Raw genomic sequence first — 20,813 nt, 5'->3', positions numbered from 1 at the left:
CCTCGACCCTTTTTTTTTACCCAGAAGGCATTGGCGGCTCGACCCAGAATTCCAATGGGCTGCGGGGACTGCGGGAACTGTGGGATAGCTGCCCACAGTGCACCGCTTCCAATGTCGACGCTTTCCCCGTTAGTGTGGACTCACAAAGTCGAATTACTGTCCTTAGTGTGGACACACAAGTTCGACTTAGCAATATCGATTCCACATATTCGATTTAAGTGAAATCGAAATACCCTCGTAGTGTAGACATACCCTGAGGGTAGAGGATCTGCAATTTCAGTGAGTAACCCGTGTCAGGAGCTGGATACCACATGGGAACGATTCAATGAGACTCAGGGACCAGGTTGCACCTATTGTTAAGCTGGGCATAGCCCAGAGGAGAGTGCTTGAGTGGCTAAAAGGATGGTGGTGTTTGGAAGCTGATGCACAGGCAAGACTCCCTCATGCTGGAAGCAGGAGGTAACAACATGACACACAGTCCTGCATACCCCAAGAACTGTCACACTCCTCTTCTTTCAAGTTTCAGGAGATCAGGTTTCTGGTTCAAAACCCATCACTTTGAAAACCAGAACAAAGGTTATAGAAGGATAAAAAAAAAAAAAAAAAAAAAAAAAAAAAGACTATTTTCCAGCTATGCATTTCATTTTCAAATCTTTTGCCATTTAGCCCTGCCAATCCTGTAATGCAAACATCATGACTAGGGCCCTACCAAATTCACGGTCCATTTTGGACCATTTCATGGTCATAGGATTTTAAAAATAATAAATTTCAGATATTTAAATCTGAAATTCCATGGTACTGTAACCATGGGGGTCCTGACCCAAAATGGGGTTGGGGGGTCGCAAGGCTATTGTAGGGGGGCTGTGATACTGCCACCCTTACTTCTGTGCTGCTGCTGGTGGCAGCACTGCCTTCAGAGCTGGACTCCCAGCCAGCAGTCAAGGGAGGTTCCCAGAAATGGGTCTGATCCAGCCTCGGGAGCAACCCGTGGTCCTGTCCCTCCCCAACCCATCTGGGACTAGCAGCTGGAGCCCAACACACAGTAGGAGCCCCCAGCTGGGGCACCCTCAGCCCTGCCCCTCCTCAGCTCCAGACCCAGCACTTGGTAATTAAAGGGGCCTTGGGCTGGTTGTGTGTGTGGGGGAGATTGACCATAGCATCACCCTGACCATGGGGCACTGGCGGTCGCCCACTTGCCCACATGTAAGGCCATACCCCCCGCATCCAATGCCACCCTCACTTCTGTGCTGCTGCTGGCGGCGAATCTGCCTTCAGAGCTGGGCTTCCCACCAGCAGCCACTGCTCTCTGGCTGCCCAACTCCATAAAATCTGGTCTCGGGGTAGATCAGATTTCACGATCCATGATGCATTCTTCACAGCTGTGAATTTGGTAGGGCCCTAATCATGACTAAGGCTAAGATTTAGTCATTGGTATTTTTGGTAAAAGTCATGGACAGGTCACAGGCAATAAATAAAAATTCACGGCCCATGACTTTTACCAAAAACACCAGTGACTAAAACTCTACTTCTGGGGTCCCACTGCTCGGGGGACCCCATTGGGGTAGGGCTCTACTCCAGTGCTGGGGGTTGACTGCCCCCTGGCCGCTGCTCCCAGGGACCACTCTCGAATAGCCTCTGGGTGGTCCCTGGAGCTGGGCACCCTGCTCAGACACTCCTTGGGGCCGCCCCCACGACCACTGCTCGGGTAGTCCGTGGGACCAGCTGCACTGGCCTCTGCTAGGGCGGTCCCCAGAGCCAGCTGCCTATGACCTCCTGAGCAGTGGCTGGCCCCGGGTGGCTCCAGCAGCGGCCGGTGCAGCTGGTTGTGGGGTGCCCGAGCAGCTGGCCCTGAAGTCAGCCGCACCAGCCGCTGCGGAAGTCACGGAGGTTGTGGAAGTCACGGAATCCGTGACTTCCGCAACCTTCATGAAAGAATCGCAGCCTTAATGACATGACAGATGGCTCTTAACTACATTCAATCAAGTTTCCTGTAGTAGATAATCTGTAAAAGAGGACACTCTATGTTTGCCTTTCTTAGTTTTGCAAGACAGACCTACTGTGCATTTAGGTTTGTGTTAAACACTTTGGAGGCCAAGCTATTCTCAACAAGATGCTTTTACAATGAAGGACTGGCACATGTAGAGTCATTATGCTAATGGCCATCTTTCTTTCTTCTAGTAAACAATGCAGGATGTTAGGAGAACTGGCTTCAGAGAAGAAAGGTTTATGCTTAAGGCACAGGACTAGTCAGGAAGCCTGGATTCATTCCCCAGCTCTGCCACAGATTCTGTGTGACCTTGAGCAAGTCAATCTCTGTGCCTCAATTCCTCATCAGTAAAATGGAAACAATCCTTCCTTTCTCCCATCCTTTGTCGGTTTTGTTTATTTTTGTAAGCTCTTCTGCCTGGGGACCGTCTCTTGTTACATGTTTGTACAATGCCTAACATGATGGCATCCCAATCTCAAGTTGGGGACTCTGGATGCTATCATTCAAATAATAATAATAAATAATCTTATGCATGCACAGATGTGACAATGGAAAGCTTAATGTCAACAAGTGTAAGAACAAAAGATAAAAGGACTGAAGCAAAGATGTTACAATTAATTCATATTAAAAGGAAAGTATAAAATATGGCCACATATGGAAAGAAGTAGCTTTCCAGCAGCTAAAGCAGGAGACTGGAAGTCAAGATTCCTTCACTTTATTCCTATTTCCACCGCCAAATCATTATGTGATTTTATACCAGTCAACCTATCCAGGCCTCATTTTCTCGGTATAACTGAATACCACCTTTTATTTCCCAAGCGTTTGGCAAAGATTAATACTTGTAAAACATTTTTTAATCCTTGCATGAATGGCAATAAAAGTGCTCAGTATTAGTACAAAATGCCTGGATTTTAAGTTAGAGTTTTCCAAAAAAGTTGAAAGTGAAATTAAAGTTCCCCAGAATTTTAAATAAAGAAGCAAACAGACCTTAAAAGGGAGGTGACAATCCACATAAGCACAATGCGATAAACACCAATTTTGGTAGTGAGATCATCAGGCACATAGTGTGTATGTTAAGAGTGCACCATACCCTTATAGAGCCTGAGATAATCTTACTGTATAAAACTAGGTCTCGGTTCATAAAGTCTATACTAAAAACAGAAAGACTAAAAGACACCTAAGAGCTATTTTTACATCTTATTCACTTGCCAGAAATGAGTAGGATTTTACTAAACATATGAGCACACAGCCAAAATAAACTGTTTGGCGTGGCAGTCTCAAGACATCTAAGTTGTTGAGACAAAGGCTTCAGAAACACTGTCAAAGAAAGCTCATTTTAAGCAGTGCCTAGTATACTAAGAAGCAAAATAATAAAGCCCAGTTTACTCAAAAGACAAAAATAATTAATTTAATTAAAATAAGGACCTCAACTTGCTGAACAAAGAAACAGAAAAACATGGAACCAAAATAGCACAGCCATGCACAACAGCAATGATATAAAAAGCCAACAAAGAACCATCAATAGGTTTTAAAAAAAACTCCACAGGAAACAAAACAAACCAACCAACCAGTCATTCAAGACTGAAAATACTTTGAGTCCATGTATTTTATTTTGGACATGAGATACACATTACATAACTTCAGAGATAGTTGATATTGCAAAATATGAAACAGCAAAGTCACCGGCACAAATGTGTCTTTGACTTACTGTCAATTACAAGTATGGCCTAAATCCAAATATGTTTTATGTCCATATTGTTAGTATCTAGTAAAAACACAGTCCTAGCAATAACATCTGGCCAACATCTAACTTGGACAATTATATTCTGCCTATCAAAGGATCTAACTACATTGAGACTAAAATTGCTATTTACAATCAATGTCTGAATACAGCTATCACTACCAAGGTACTGAAAATGAATTCTATCACCAGTGCAGACAGGAATTTTTTGGCCCAAGAACTGTTAGTCTAACTCTATAGCATGATTTTATAGCACTGTTCTAAGTAGTCTATGGTAAGGTTTTATAGGAACAAAGTTGCTACCCACATTGATCATGGAAACAGTGCTATTCATGCCAACTTACTAGCAACAACAACAATATTTAAAACATTGTTTGTAGCTGGCATTGTTCTAATACCAGCATGAAAAAGGATCAAACCCAGCCCCGACCACTACCAAAAATACCATCTTAGTAATCTATTTTTTTTTAAATTACTTCAGCCAGTCTGGTTTTAGCTCCAGTGTACAAAAGTACAGTTTGTGGACAAATGCATAATAATAATTTGGTTAAAACTATTTTTAGGATTACGTCATTGCCTACTTGTGCATTAACATACTTTGAGATCCTTATAATAATAACGTAATAAATAATGAACTTTCTTCTATAGTGCTTCTCATCAGCAGATCTCAAAGTGCTTCACAATGTATGTTTCTCCTATTTTACAGATGGGGAACGGAGGCACAGAGAAACTAAGTGACTTGCCCAAGGTCACATAGGAAGTCTGTGGCAGAGAAGGGAATGGAACTTGGATTTCCCATTTCCTAGGTCAGTGCTCTAGCCACTGATCCACACTGCCTCCAGAGGAGGAAAAGTGGTATGTATCCTACTGAAATTGCTAGTATTACTACTATACACCTAGAACAGTTTATTTTTAAATAAAGAAGAGGTCTGGAATGTGCATGTAGAGGAATAGGGGAATGACAGAGGAAAGAAAGACTCAAATCTGGGTACAAAAAAGTGACAATGTCCTTCCATTTATCATCGATCATTGGTGTCCTTTCTACATGCAACACTTTCAAATTTGCACTTCCTATCACCAACAGCAACGATTCTGAAAATGGACTAACTTGTTTTTTAGCTGACAATGCAGATGGCAAATACATTCCATCTTGCTCTTTCCACCCCAATATATTAAGTCAACATGGCAGACAGAAGTAAAAAATGTTTTTTGACAGTAAGCTAATCAAGTAGGACTCAAAACACACAATTAAGGTAAGACGTTATGAAGTTGGCACTTTTCTACCCACAACTACATTGTTAAATCAGGAGGCCTTTGGGCTCAGAAACAATACAATACACAGTGTCACTTTACAGAGGCTCACATGAACTTGTTCTATTTACATTCTCATGAGTTTATGCTCCCTGAATTTTAAGTTCAGACAAAGCAAAAAACTCAAAGCCAAACTCAGTCAAAACTTCACATTTTTGTCTGGATTCCTCTTGAAACATAACTGATTCAAATTCACAAACTTGACCTGAGTTTCAGTTTTGTAACAAAACCAATATTTCAAGTTGCATATTGAAGTTCACACAGCCCCACCCATGGGCCATGACTCAATTCACCCCACATAAAGCAGGCAATTTTCACCTGTAAGCGTCACTACATAGTTTGTAATGATACAGCAGGTAAACTATATAGGAGCACAAGTTTCTTCTTTAGCAGTGTTATAGTTCTCTACTAAGAGGATTATTATATTAAAACCTTCCAAGTGTTGCTATGATCAACCTTCTTTACTATGTACATTGCAGTTTTGCTTTGGTAACCCAATAGAAGTTTTAAAAGACAAGGCAAGAACTAGTTTTTGAGTAAACACACATCAAAAACATAGCTAAAAATGGCTCAGGCATTTTCACAAACTTCAACAACTTCTGAAGCTGTTTAATACTTAACATTCATTTGCCTTGACAAGAAAAAAGTTGTTTTAAACACACACACTCCCACACCAATTTACTTTTGAAAACAGGTAGATCTATCAAGTCTTTCACAAAACTCTCTCTGAAATGAAAGCGAAGAGTATATCATTTCATAATGCTGTTGTGGTTGAATTTAGTACTGATGGAATTATAGCATTAATAGTTATGCTATTATGAGGTGTAACATTGACAAGTGCTGTACAAGTCTCCCTTATTCAGCTCTTACAACATGCCTTGCTCCCAATATGCAATGATCCTCCTTTTCCAGCCCGAGATCTCAGGAGAGAGAACTATTCAAACAGTGTATCATACAAATACAGGCTGACATGCTGAGAACTTTTAATCCATTTTGGTACCCACTACTGAAGTTTTGAAAGACAATTTTATAAAACCAGAAAAATCATGTAAAGGCAAAATATAAGCGACAGGAAAGGATTATATGATTAAAAACTTCCTCACCATTTCCAATGTCTTGATAATAATCATCATGCTCTAAGAAGGGTTTGTTTGTTTTCAAATTGCTTTACAAACGTTAGTCAATTCTCACAAAAACCTTTGAGAAAACAGAAGGACAAGATTTTCAAACGTTGATTCCTAAAGACAGGCACCTAACTCCATATTTGGGCACTTCAACTGACTGTGCCATACGCCTGTGGAAAAAAAAAATCAAGCTACATATTTAAGTGCCTAAATATGGATTCAGATACCCGTTTTAGCACCCATGTTTGAAAATACTGGCTTACGAACTTTCCCAAAACCACAAAAGGAAGCCAAAGTCAGAGCCTGGATTTAATCCAATGAATTTCTACGTCTCAAGCCTGTATTCAGACCACACAACTGACAGAAAAAAAGCTTTCTGTTCTCACAAACAAGAGTGTAGCTAGCAACGAAATTTGCATGGATACTGGCTAAACTTTTGTTCCACCATACCACTATCTACAGAATCCTCATAGCCTCCTGGGCTAAGCCTATAAAATGATTGCTAAATTACTAGGTGCAGTTAGATAGAGAGATCTAGAAATAGAAAGGGTCTTAAAAAGTTTCCAAATCATTATATACACTGGCCTCAAAGTTAAATGATATATTATGGTATTTGCTTGCCTACAACCATGTTTCACAACTGGAAACATCATACTGTAACCTAAGGCCTGAGGGAAATCACCATTTACTCCAACTCCCTGTGAGATAAAGCAATTCTTTCCAACTTCCTCCCTACTCTCTTAGGCTTGGTCTACACTTACCCCCCAATTCGAACTAAGGTACGCAACTTCAGCTACGTGAATAACGTAGCTGAAGTTCGAAGTACCTTAGTTCGAACTTACCTCGGTCCACACGCGGCAGGCAGGCTCCCCCGTCGACGCCGCGGTACTCCTCTCGTCTAGCTGGAGTACCGCAGTCGACGGCGATCACTTCCTGGTTCGACTTATCGCGTCCAGACAAGACGCGATAAGTCGAACCCAGAACTTCGATTCCCAGCCGCCGAACTAGCGGCTGGGTGTAGACATACCCTTAGTATCTTTCATAATAAACAGGCTTGGAAAAAATCATTTTTAAAATATTATTTCAATTGATAATATTTTTTTTTATTGTTATGGATTCAGTTTTTACTGTTGCAGGAAATTGAGGGTCAGTTAATTATTTAATGACAGGAGATGTTGAGATTCAAAGAGTTAAAGCTTTATAACTGTTACAAATTGACTACATCACATATCAAAATATATAAAATAAATATCCTTAACTCTAATAAATTCTCAGGCAGCATTTTTCTTACTTTACCAATCTGTAAATTTCTATTATCATTGATGGAAGTACTTTTTCCACTGGTTTGTGCGTGTACAAACTCGACATTTATTAACATTTACCGATAAAAATCTAATCCTTCCAAGTTTATTATTAAAGGTTATGACGACTGTTGATAAGGCTACTTTATAATTTCTCTCACAGTTTGTATGATTTTTATAGTATATGCTTAAAAGAAAAATCAGTACTTTCCCCCCTTAAACTTAAACATCAAACTAAATTTATCACATTATTCTCCTCACGTAAACCAAGGCCCACTCACATCAAGCAGAAAAGATTTAAGAATACCATTCACCACAAAGCTATAAAAATAACTGCTACAGGAATGAGCAGGCAGGGGGACGACTAAATAGAAATGAGGAATGCAGGATGAAATATGGAATTTTTTTTTTTTTTTTTTTTTTTTAAACACAAGCAACTCAGAACGAGACAGAACTAATCACATAAATAAGTCACAGTTTAAACTGTTACTCTGCTCTCCAGGTATAAACCTTCCATTATTGCACAGATAAGTAACGCACTTACAGTCTCTTCAGTTACATTGTTACCCACGTAGTAAAATGGAGAAATTGCATCTCATTGCATCTAATTTATGAAGGGATTGGTTAGAGAGGCAATAAAATGATTCCGTACAATCAAAACTCTAGGGAGCGGGGGGAGAATTTAATGTGTATGTCTAGGATTTGGGAATAATGGAGAATTTCACCCATTACACATGGTAGGAGTGCTGGTTCCTCAACATGCCTCCTAAAATTCAGAGGCAAGGAACTATGTATCTTTCATATTGTATTACAGGCTAAGAAAGAGCCAGACACTCTTGTGTGGATTTTAATTTGATTTTCCTGCATATATTACTCATAGTGGAACAAGAATACTGTATTCATATAGTGTCTGATTCTAGATGTACATAGGAATATCGCTGTATCCCTATGTCCTCATTTAATTTTATATGTAAATCCTTCTGACAGAGTTAAAAATATCCTTTTATGTCTGTTTTTAAATATAAACTATTTGCAGATGAAAGACTGAACACTAAATAAACAGAATGGCCCAAACTCAAAAAAGTCTAATGAGTCAGCTGAAGGAAGGAACCTGACAAAATGCAAGGTGTGGGGGAAATGCCACATAAGAGGGGAAAACAAAAAATCCCAGAGTTGGAAGAAAGGGACGCTGATCTGATGCTTCACTCAACTTTTCACTTAGGAGCAATCTGCTCTCCCTCAGTAACTAAAAAATAAATTTAGTATTTGATAATACAGTGGATAAAAAGATTTTTTTTAAAAGTGGGATGAATTGTGAAAATTTGTGTGTAAAATTCATCCTTTTTTGATCAGCTATAGAGCAGGTAGAAAAATCTTGAATTTAGAAAAAAATTGATGTGGAGGGGGACAGAGAGAGAACAAGTTTTTCTTGAAATTTTTCACAAAGAGTTTCCCCTGCTCTTTTTTTCTAAACCAACTCTGTTTGATAACAATTTAACCAAATCTTGATAAAACTCAAAAAACAGACCAGCAAAAACAGTTGAGGAGCTGCTGTTACAAAGTGGGGGAAAGTTTTGATTCAGTTCAGATTAATTTTTACAAAGCAACTTGTAGCCCAGTAATTATTTTACTTGTATTATCATAGTGCTTAGGACCCCTAGTCATGGACCAGGCCTCCATTGTGCTAGGTGCTATATAAACACAAACCAAAAAGATGTAAGCTCCTTGGGGAAGAGACCAATCTACACAGTATTCTAACATTTTAACATGCTGCATATAAATGTGCGAGAAAGGACACCCAACGTGCCATCACTCTGGTTAACTGAAGGAAACTAATATTCCTTAAAGTTTGGTAGATGACAACCTCTCCTCTCTTACTCCTCTCCAGCAAAAACAGGGATTTCCACTTCATTCTCAGATCTTCCTTTTGCCAGAGATAGAAGTTTCTTAAAGAAAAAGATGAAGGATGCCAACAGACAACACTGTAAACAGATACAGTAACTTAGATAAACACTTTATTTTAGTTACGTTGACACATTCACCCAGACTCACTAGTTTATTGTTGCCAACCTCCCAACATTTTAGTAGTTTCATCAGTGGATAATCGAAACTTTAATTCCTAGATATACAAGAACATTCAGGACAAAACAAAAAGTGTCAATTACTTTTAAACTGAGATTCTCTTCCCTAGATGTACTGTGCAACCATCATGGTTTATTAATTATCTTGACTTTAAAAACAGACAAGCTACCACAAAATGTAAATTTTTTCAGGAAGTTGGTCATAGATATAAAGGATATACTAAGAGGTATCAAGATAGAGCCTACAAACATTATCTTATGAAACTGTAAATGTAACATAACTCCATGAAGACCACATTCACTCTTTATTTCTGCTGTCTGTGATTGTACCACCAAAAGTAAAGGCCAATGGCAGTACAATTTATTACTGATTATCAGTAAGGAGAAGAGTTCAGCATTCTTTGTATCACTGCTACTCTTTTCTTGACAGCCACACCCCAATTTATGCATAATATCCACCAACTAGGCCCATCCAAACTAAAGGCCTTTTCTGCATCAAACAACAAGTTAGTGGTTTCTTCCTAGAGTGGGCCGACTAGAGTAAGTTAATCTGAGGCAACTGTTCCCTGCCATCCCCGTATAACTCCTGCAGTACTTAATCAATATTGCATTTTAAGCTTATGCATGATGTCTTCCATCTGGGTAGCTCCAGGGCCCCCAGCATTTGTGAAATGTGGACTCCCCTTGCAATCTACCAGCAGCCAGAGGACAGAAGTCTGAATCTGTGCCTAACTTTACTTTGTGTATCTCTTTCGTGTTTAAAAAAAAAAAGTCGATGTGTTTGTACGGAAATTAAAATAGCTTGCCGTTAGAGTTTACCATCAGAAACTACAACTAAAACACCCTGACAAACATGATATTTCTGAATTGTGTCCTCACGCTGCAGTTACACAGAGAAGTTGGTCACTAGCTTTATTTTAGTATTGTGGGAACCACAGTGTAGCTAGTACTTCTGCCACAATTTTGACATCTTCAATAAGCAGAACAAATCCAATGGAGTGTAAGATACTTATCAATGCACTCCTTCTTTTTGGGAAGAAGGGAGACAACCTGGGCTTCATACAGAAGCAGCAAGTTCAAAAGGTTTCACTACAGCCTGGTGCACAGGACACCAGATGAAGTCTAAAACAGGCTTTATAAAATTAACTGGGATTACCAATTACTTGCATGCTTCTCTCCTCACCCCAAACCACTTACATCCGCCATAGAAATATATTTTAAATGGGACCCACCTCTTTACCTACGAGGTAGGTAATTCACAATTATTTAATCCTATTGTTTCTTTTCTTCACTAAACAGGGAAATTTGATTTTCTGTCCCGATTTGATTAGAAATTTTCTAAACTATGAAAATCTGGTTGCATAACAACAGTTTTACACTTACATTTGGAAGCTAAGTATTAGCTCATGAAGCATCTGATCCTGCTTCTATTTAAATCAATGAAAACATACTTAGTCTAATTTTTATTTATGCTATGGGTCACTTTACACTGCTCTCATAGTGTAAAGAGACCTTAATGTATCAATTCTCAAATGAAGTAGGATCAATTCCAAGGGAAACTGACATTAAAATAATAATAAAAACGTAGCAAACTTACCTTGGTTTCCCAAGAGAAAGGGGCCGAGTGTTCATCTTGCCAAGTTATGTCCTGAAATGAAATTCAAGAATCTCTCTAAAAATCAAAAAAGCAGACTTATTTAATAAAAATATCAAAGAGATGCGCTTATATTGCATAGTGAACTTGAAGTGTAACAAAATAGTAACAAAATTAACTTTGAACCACCCAAAGAATGAGAGAGAGACAGACAGGTCACTGAGCGAATGAAAGCTCTCTTTTAGAATGTAAATTCTTAGGGGCAAGGACTGTCATTTATTATATTTTTGTACGCTGCCCAGCAACATGGGGGTATTAACCTGGTCTACGCCTCTACATGCCATTGCTATACAAAGAAGAATATTAAAAATGTACCGTAAGTCTGATCTTTACCAATTACGTTATTTGAGACACAATAGCCAAATATTTATATCTACCTGAACGGCTATCAGACTGAAATCAATATCCTATGCAGTGTAAGGAACCACATAATGTCAAAAGTTAAATGGCGATTATACTCTGAGAAATGAAACCAAAAACTGCAAGGGAGGGGTTCCATAGTTAATTGCTACTTAGGAACTCCATTTTTAATTTGCTCAGTTTAGAAAGAAAAGTGTTTTTTTCAACTGTCAGTCCTGCAGACTCAACCTGGGGTCTGACAGTCAAACTAGGCTCTTTCTGGCTCACACTCCACCAACAATAACAAATATTTTCCACTTGGAAGTTAGTTATCAATTCTGATGTTGATGCAGCAGAATCTGTCTTCCTTTCCTACAGTTGTGCTGGCTCTGCAGTGCAAACAGGAATGTATATATATATATATATATATATATATATATATATATATATATATATATATATATATATATATATATATACACATACACACATATACATACACACATATACATACACACACACACACATATACACACACACACACTTATATTTATTTAAAGAAAGTTGAAATCACTCAAAACACAAACACTCTCTAGAGTAACGTGCCATTTTTAAACAATTACTTTTCTGAGCATAACTCCACTTTAATAAAGTTGCTACCTGCATAATCTACATTTGTACATGCAATTGCTAGCATACCTGGCACAAACATGTACCACACACACCAAGACAGGAGGGGCAAAATGAGAAAGTATGCTTTTCCTATACCATAAACAAAATATTTTCAAAATTTGTTCATTCACTTTGATGTTTTGGAAAATAAACAATATTTACAAATAATGAATTGACAAATAAGGCTTATGTTGGGCATATGTGGTGCTAGCAACTGATCAGTCCCGTTTTATATTAAATACATTAAAGTGAATGGCTTTTGTCCTAGACAAATAATGCTCCTCACATTTTGTACTTTTTAAGTCTGAGAAACTCTCCTGTAAACACATGGCAGAGGCTTTTATGCTATAAACTCACCGCACTATGTTCTCCTCACAATCCCCTTTTTACCCCACCCTAGGCCAACATAATTTTTGGCTAAGAGCCACAACAGAGGTTTAAAATGAAGAAAGCTTAGAAGCCAACTGATAAACTCAAAGCTCTGTGACAATCTCAGAACTGAAACTATTTTTCTGAAATATGTCCTCAGCCCCCAAGCTACTTACTATACTGGAAATACATCAGTTAAGTAACCTTGTCTTTCCTATATGATCACTAAATTCTTGTATGTCCGTCACCCGTGAGGGAAAAGGAAAGGGGAATAAAATTATGCTCATAATACTGGTTTAAAGAATATTAAAACAGAACAAAAGCTTTAAGATTATTCATCATCAACGTGAATTAGCATCGATCCACATTTGATCAGCTTGTGTTTTCAACAGGCAACAACAAATGGAGCTTTCTCCCAAAAAGAGGTAAATAGCCTTTTGTTCCTCCCACTAGATAATTGATGTAAGAGACAGATACTCTGGCTTGTGGAAATTCTCAGCCCAAGACAAAAAATTAAAAACAAACAAGAACTCAGTCACATAGTTGACTTCAGCAGCCAGCTGCAGAATATCAAAGACAAAAGAGAAGTATGCAACTAAGTTGCTAGATTCAGGCAGCTTGTTGCAAAATGGCATCAGATTTTCAAAATGGAAGACATACTAGTATCATTCTTCTGTGCTCCTTGTTCTCTGTACATGATATAAACATTGTTCAGAGCATCTGACAGCAACTGTCCAGTCACAAACCCACAACAAAAGGGCTCCTGTGCTGGTAACTGAATATCTTACTGTAGCAAAAATGAACAGCAACACTACATCTTTTATAAGTATTATTGAGGGGAAAGGGTTGGAGTCGGGGAACAGGGTTAACTCTAGTGAAAATCTGCAGTGCATTTTCAGGGCTCTTGATAACAGAAAACTATTAAGCAGTTCAACTTAAAAAGCTTTTAAAGCAGAAAATTTTGATTACAATAATTACTTGTAAGCAGGGGAAAGAAAAAAAAAGGATCAGGTGGTCCATTGCTTCACATCACCAAGCCAAAGACTGAAGGCTGATACAAAACAGAAAATATTGCAGGTATCTATGGAAAAGTCAGACTTCCATGTTAAATGCTCATCATATCACCAAGCCAACTGGACATCTCAGCTGTTCCGCTTAACCCCAATTTAACGTTTTCCAAGTTACATGATGATAATATATCTGAAACATACATTTGGTTATTACGAGTCCAATCCAGCGAGGTGCTCAGCTCCCAGGAGCTGTCCAACCTCTTTTAAAATCAGGCCTCAAGTGAGTCACATTTTTGTTTGCTTTTTTTTTAAAGCTAAGTTTTCACCTAAAAAAATAATAAAAGGCCTGAACCAACTCCCATTGAAGTAAATGGAAAGACTCCACTAATGTCACAGGAGTTGGAGCAGGCCCTAAACATTTGGCAGAGCACAAGATGACCCTAGCAGAAATCAAGACATCCCCAAAGGATGGTAGTACCACCACACATTGCCGTTCCTGAAAGCCAGCTCTCCTTTAACTTGATCTAAATTCATTCCAAAATAACCAATGCAAGATGCATTATTTTTAATTCCAAATTACTCTCTCTTTAGTGATATATTGTACAATGTGAACTAGTTTAACATATGCTTCTATAGTGATTTCCATTTGAGGAGCACAAAGGTCTTATCCACGTTAAGGCTTCTGTGAAAATTCTAAGTGATTTGGAAATCTAACTCCACTTATAGGCTCTTTTGAAAATCCCAGGCTAATGAATTAAGCTTCACTTAATTCACTCTTAGAGGTATTATTTATTCCCATTTTGCAGATGGAGATACTGAACCACAGAGAATACAAGTGACATTTTCAGGGGAAGTCAATTATTTTTTGTTAAGGTCCAAATTTGTTGGTCAAGGTATAGTCAAGGTACACACAAGGTACACAGAGAAAAATAATTAAAAAAAATAACAACAATGACACTGGTCATATAGAGCCACCATCCATTTGTAAAGGAAAAATGTTTCATTTGTTTTTATATGAGGCAGGAGTGAATGGTAAGTAAAAGGAACTGGAATGATGAAGACTAGATTCTTCATACAAAATGCCTCCTTTTAGGGACAATTTGCTTTTTTAAACAAAAACCTACTGCAATATATTAGCCCTGTTTAGATAAAAAGTTTCCATAATTGGAGAAACACTTTTGCAGTTCAACTGAGATTTAATGCTAATGATTTAACTCTTGGGCAAGTTTCACAATGAATGTAAACAATTAAAATCTTTGAGGCCACTATAAATCTCTGAAGAATTCCTCACCTTTAGAATTGCACAATAGCTTTTTGCAGGATTACTATGAAAACAGCTAAAGAAATGTTGTGTTTCATTTAAAATTAAACTTTCAAATGAAGTGCTAGAGAGGAAAATTTCACTATCCTATTATTTTCCTACAGACAAGGGATAGCTTGGGTAGATAGATAGAGATGCAACCCTTGTACTAGAGCTAAAAGGGAGACAGTGAATTTAGAAGTGATAAGGATGGGGTTTGTTTTTTCCCCCAGTTACCTAGACAGCATCATTTTCACATAAGAACACCATTAAAAGCTTCTGCACCAAGACGAAATTATTGCACTAAATCTTCCTATCTACTGTGGAAGAAGCAGAACGGAATGCTGCACTTATTAAAACAATAGCCCTGTTTCATTTTTCTTAAGAATTCTTTAAAAGAGGCTTATTAGAAAAATTCTGCTATGCAAATTCACACTGTTCATTCCCTCTGCACTGCATGACAGTTTTCAAGCGTTCTCAGATGCATGCTAGCTGGCAAATGGAAGGGAAAAATCCCTTCATTTTGTGCCTGTTAGGGAGTGAGAGAGACGAAGGGAAGGAGAGGTGCCAGGTGTGGAGCATTTTGGGGATCCGTTGTGCTGTCAATGCAGAGTTGCAGTAGTACAGCTGAGCAAGTGGCAGGTCAAGAGAAAACATGAAAGCCCAGTAGGTGAGGCTTTCACGGACCTGGAAAGTTGAACTGCAACAGCAACAGACTGGCCCAAGCAGAACAAAGTGGCTCTGTGGCAAGAGGAGAAGACAGACAAATTAGGGAGACATGGAAGATGTCCAGGACTCAAGTTTGGCACCAGAAAGGGAGGCTGGGAGAGAAAGCCAAGGAATGATGAGCCAGGAAAGGCCCCTAAGGCTTGGTAGTGCAGTTGAAAGACTAAAGTGGAACAGGAGAATGCCAGAAGAGAGCAGGACCTCTTTTCCAGGAAGATAGTTTATATAAACTTTGGCTGGAAAGTGAAAAAGGAAGTCAGTTGATGCATATGCTTTATAATCTAAATTTAACTCTCTATACCAAGTCATTTGATTAACTGTGTTTATCCTCAATTAAAGAATACACAAGGGATAAGAACAGTACCATTCCTATTTGTTGCTTTTTTTGCCAAATGAGGGAACGAATATTTGACAAACCTCAGAGGCATTTTGCCTGTCACTTTGTGAAGCGGGAAAAGATTTTGTCCATATGTTGCAACAGAACAACCCCTGGCACTTTCCTTGTGGCCCCAAAACAATTCAGAACAGCAAGCCCTCACAATCTCAAAACAGTGAAAGTAAAACATGTAGTCTAAGGAATGAGGAAGGCTAAAATCCCCCAAATAAACAGTTTTCAATTTAGATACCATCTCCACCGCCCTCCAAAAACTGATGGTCTGTTTACTGATGAAGACTAAAGGCTCAGGATTTCCATCAGCACTGTCTAAGAGTCAAGTTGACCCTATGTTTCTAGATCAAACTCCAGGTATGAAACGTGTATGCTGCTTAACCAGACATTTCCCTTACACAGGAGATGCAGAATGAGGGTCTTTTATAACACAGCCAGCTCTGAAACACTATGGTGATTATCAAAGTCTTCAAGCAGTGCTTACAAATCCTATGTATGGATATTAGTAGGGGGTTAACACAAGCCCTAGCCACTTCAAATTAAATTGGTGGTTACAAGTTCAGAAGCAGATTAATTTGTCATGTGACTAGAGAACCAGAAATATAATTTGACAGTAGTTTGTCTTAAGAATTTAAGTCAGGATAACAAATTATATTGATGTTGTGCATTGTGTGTGCTTTCATAGCCCGAGACTTTTTTTAAAAATTGGATGGCTGTAGTTTTTTGCATCCATTTAAAAACTAAATAGAGTAGAACCTTGTATGCAAGGAGAGATAAAGAATGTAGTCAAGTAAAGGGGGGCTTCAGAGGTTTACACATATTTGTTTACAGGACTTTAATTTGAAAGGCACCTACTTCATACTCCGCTACCCAAGTACCTATGATTCTCTCCAAACACATTTTAGTGTTAAAGGCAAGAACATCAAAAACTTCAAAACCTATATTTTCAACTGTCTAACTTTCCACATCCTTGTTTTTTCCTGGCACTGTATTAGCTGTGGAAAAGACTGATCAAGACTTTTTAAAAAGGGATCTAAAAAAAGGACCAGAACTTGGGAATAGTTTCAATACTGTACTTATGAGCAGAAAAAGGAAAAGATTTGACGCAATGTAAACATTGCCTCAATTCTACTTTTAGTGATTATTTCTCCACTACTGTTCAATTATTTTAAAAATTAGTGTCTACAAAATCCTCTTTGTAATCCACGCTACTTGCACAGATGAACTTTTCCACTGACCTTATTTCTAGTTATTAATAACTGCAATCACATATTTTGTCAATTCATTCACACTATGACATTCCTCCATTCTGCATCTACACTAGGAAACTGGGATCCATAACTCACCACCAGCGCAACTCCGCTGATGGTAGCCATAGTGTTGACAAGGATCAGGCATTTGTCACAACTATGTTGGCTAACCCTATTCAGTGCATTGCTGCACATCACATTGCTGTGCCCTGGCTAGTTCCACAACTTCTACCATTGCTGCCACCAGCGGAGAATCACAGGTCTCCATTCTCTTAAAGCAGACAAGGCCACAGGTCCCAGAAGTATAGGGAAAGGGCTCATAACTGCATTTAACAGTCTTCATATTTGGCAACAGCATAAAGTGTTGAAAGACCATATCACAACAGTGCTGAAAATTGACAACAGCACAGCTTTGGCCACTATCATCCCTGCTGACATTGCTTTATTAATAATCCCCACTAGGCTCCCTCCCCCTGGAGCCCCCTTTCCACAACCCCCATAGCTCCCAATGTCCCCAACCTTATCTCCCTTTGTACCTCCCAATACCTGCACACCATCCTTCTCCCCAACAATGCTCTCACTCTTTGCCCCCATTCCCCCGACACCACCGTTCTACCCACCCCACCCTTTGTCCTCCACACCACCATTCTCCCCAATGCCCCTGCTCCTCATGCTTTGCCCCCGCCCCTCAATGCCCTCCACATTGCCCTTCTCCCCCTGCCCCCCGCCCCTCACTCTTCACCCCCATACCCCCACCCACCCCTCACTCTTCACCCCATACCCCCCACCTGCCCTTCTCTCCCCAGCCCCCCACCCCTCACTCTTCACCCCATACCCCCCACCCTGCCCTTCTCCCCCCAGCCCCTCACTCTTCACCCCATACCCACCTGCCCTTCTCTCCCCAGCCCCCCGCCCCTCACTCTTCACCCCCATACCCCCCACCCCGCCCTTCTCCCCCCAGTCCCCCGCCCTTCACTCTTCACCCCCATACCCCCCACCCTGCCCTTCTCCCCCCAGGCCCCTGCCCCTCACTCTTCACCCCATACTCCCCCCCCCAACCCTCTCCCCGGGCCGAAGCCGTTACCTCGTCCCCGAAGCGTACCACCTTCTGGCCGGTGGTGAGGCGCAGGCCGGGGTAGCAGGCGGGGGCAGCGGCAGCGGCGCGGGCGGCCCCGCGATGCGCCGCGTAGCGGGCCTGGACGTGCGGCTCCACCAAGCACTTGTCAATAATCTCATCCTGCTGGCGGGGCGGCAGCCGCTCCCAGTCGGGCCCGTAGCGCTCGCGGATCCGCTCCTTCTCCGCCATGATCTTCCGCGCCATCGGGCTCAGCGAGGAGAAGTAGCTGAAGCGTTTGCGCTCCCACTCGTCCAGCGGCCGGTTCCCGTTCAGCACCGCGGTGCGGGAGGCGGCGATCGCCGCAGCCATGGAGGCCATCGTGCCCCTGCCCCGCACACGCTGAGCCCGGAGAGACGCCGGGAAGAACCGCCTCCTCCGGCCCCAGCAGCGCCCTGCTCTTATTCAACACCCTTTGCTGCTCCCTGCGCACTCCCACGGCCTTTTCCTCCTCCCGGCACACTGCCTAGTCCCTCACGCCTCCCTACCCATTCCCTCGCTGTACACTCCCCTTCTCCTCCCTGCACATTCCCTATGCCCTCTCTATACACGCCCCCTTTCTCTCAGTACACTCCCCCTTTTCCTTTCTCCTCCCATCTGCTGCCCCAAGTCAAAGTGTTTTTTGTCGACATGACAAGCCCTGCAAAAATAAAATGTAGAAATCTCTGGTCTCATCTCTCTGGCAGAGCATGGTTGCATCAAGCCCTACCCCAGGGCTTCCCAGCCTGTTTGGGTGTTAGCCCCTATTCATCTTTGTCATCATTGGCCTTGTGTTGGTTCAGTGGCATGTCTCTTTCCTTTCTTTTATGCAGTTTTTCACTCATAATTTGTTACTAGTAAATTTGACCATTTCTGATAATCTGAGGAAATGTTTCTTGCACATCCTTTGTATTTTGGAGTATATGCTGTGTTTCTTTTTTTACTTCTCTGGCACACTGGTCACCCCCCACCCTTAGAATTTACCCTGTGCTGTCTCTTTCCTCACATTTATGGTCTGCTTTTCTATTTGGTGGGACCTTACATTAGTTTTCCACATTTCATTTTGGAAGTGTGTTCAGGGCTATGTGGCTAGCTAACTTCTTTTTTATCTCATCTACGGTGACTTGTATAGTGTGGTTTTAGTCAGGCACTTCTGAGCATGTCTCATATGTACTGCTGGCTTGGTGATTTTCATGATTCTTTCTATTTCAGTATTATTTTATTCAGTACAAGAAACATATTGGAGGAAGCCCAATGACTCATAGAGGAGGTGTCATCCTGAATCAGGTATTCTTACTGCTAGTGCTTTTTCCACAGTAATTATTAATACCCAGTGCTTTCCAAAGGAGGTAATTACTGAGGGGGAAACTGAGGCATGGGGCAATTACTTGCCTAGGGTCACCCAGCAGGTCCGTGACAGAGCAAGAAATAGAATCCAGATCTCCTGCCTCCTAATCAGTTTACCCTTCTCACTTTGTCCCCCCAACAGTAGAGAGATTTAGCAACTCTTACTAATTGAGTTATGCTGTGTGGAGTTGGTTACCCCCAACATATTAAAACAGGCTCAGTAGTAGTGTTTGGATTTTTTTTTTTTTTAAAGATAAGTGAAAGTTCAGTAGCTTGACCAACTGGGCAGTGTTAGAATAATTATATTTTCTTGCATAAATATATAGAAGTAGTGGATAGTATTTCTATTATTGTGAAAGTACCCAGAGCAATGCATGATTGAATGATTTTTCTACGAACACATACAATAAATAAAACTTTTGCTCTGGTTGGTGTGGTACAAGAGGAATATTTCCAATAGCATAAAGCATAAAGGGTTAAAAGAAGTGCAGAAGGAGAATTCTGTTTCATTAAAAATTAAAGAGGGACTAGCTGCCACGACAGAAACTCTCATCACTAGAGCTCTCTCTACTATAGGTACTGATTGCAAGGTAAACACATTAATTCTAATCAGTGTCCATATGGGTTCATGCATATGGTTGAAGATTACAGGCTGATGATTCTCTGATGCTGCAAGGGTTTGGGCTGTCATATCCAAATATACCAATCTCTGAGCTGAAAATAGTATTGCCACAAAACCCACTGTGTCTGGACTGATGGGGGAAAGGATGGAGGTTAACTTCTTACCATATAATAGGCTTCTTCCATTCATCTTCCATTAGCCCAGTGGTTCCCAAACTGGGGTTCACAAAATGTTACAGGGGGTTCTCACGAAAAAATTCCCTAATGGCGGACAGAACTGTCCATAAGGACCCCGGGCAGCACGGGCCAGCAGCCCGGACCCTTGGGGACATCCAAGAGCTAAGCAAGCATATCTATCACGCTGAGGAGATTTAAACTTCAAGGCTCCTTTTACGAAATAGAAAGGGAGGTGGATTTTTTTTTGCTGTTTTTAAAATTAAATAGGCTGCTACTGTTGTTTTTAAATTATTATGAAGAATAAGTTTAAGCTTTGTTGTAA

The 20,813-nt window shown here is 40.4% G+C and overlaps 1 protein-coding gene across 1 annotated transcript in view; it reads right to left on the bottom strand.

The window, feature by feature from the left end:
• C3H1orf198 (chromosome 3 C1orf198 homolog) overlaps window positions 1-18,688 on the bottom strand; it is a 36,864-nt gene extending 18,176 nt beyond the window's left edge. Inside the window, exons 1-2 of the mRNA XM_065401036.1 lie at window positions 18,338-18,688; window positions 11,143-11,193 (exon numbers count right to left, since the gene is read on the bottom strand). Of these exons, the coding sequence (XP_065257108.1) occupies window positions 11,143-11,193; window positions 18,338-18,688 (402 nt within the window). The remainder of the gene's footprint in view (window positions 1-11,142; window positions 11,194-18,337) is intronic.
• Between the last annotated feature and the right edge of the window lie 2,125 nt (window positions 18,689-20,813).

The sequence above is a fragment of the Emys orbicularis genome, chromosome 3, assembly GCF_028017835.1.
Source record: "Emys orbicularis isolate rEmyOrb1 chromosome 3, rEmyOrb1.hap1, whole genome shotgun sequence".
Classification (NCBI taxonomy): domain Eukaryota; kingdom Metazoa; phylum Chordata; order Testudines; family Emydidae; genus Emys; species Emys orbicularis.
The sequence above is the reverse complement of the archived record's forward strand: the minus strand, read 5'-3'. Positions and strand labels throughout refer to the sequence as shown.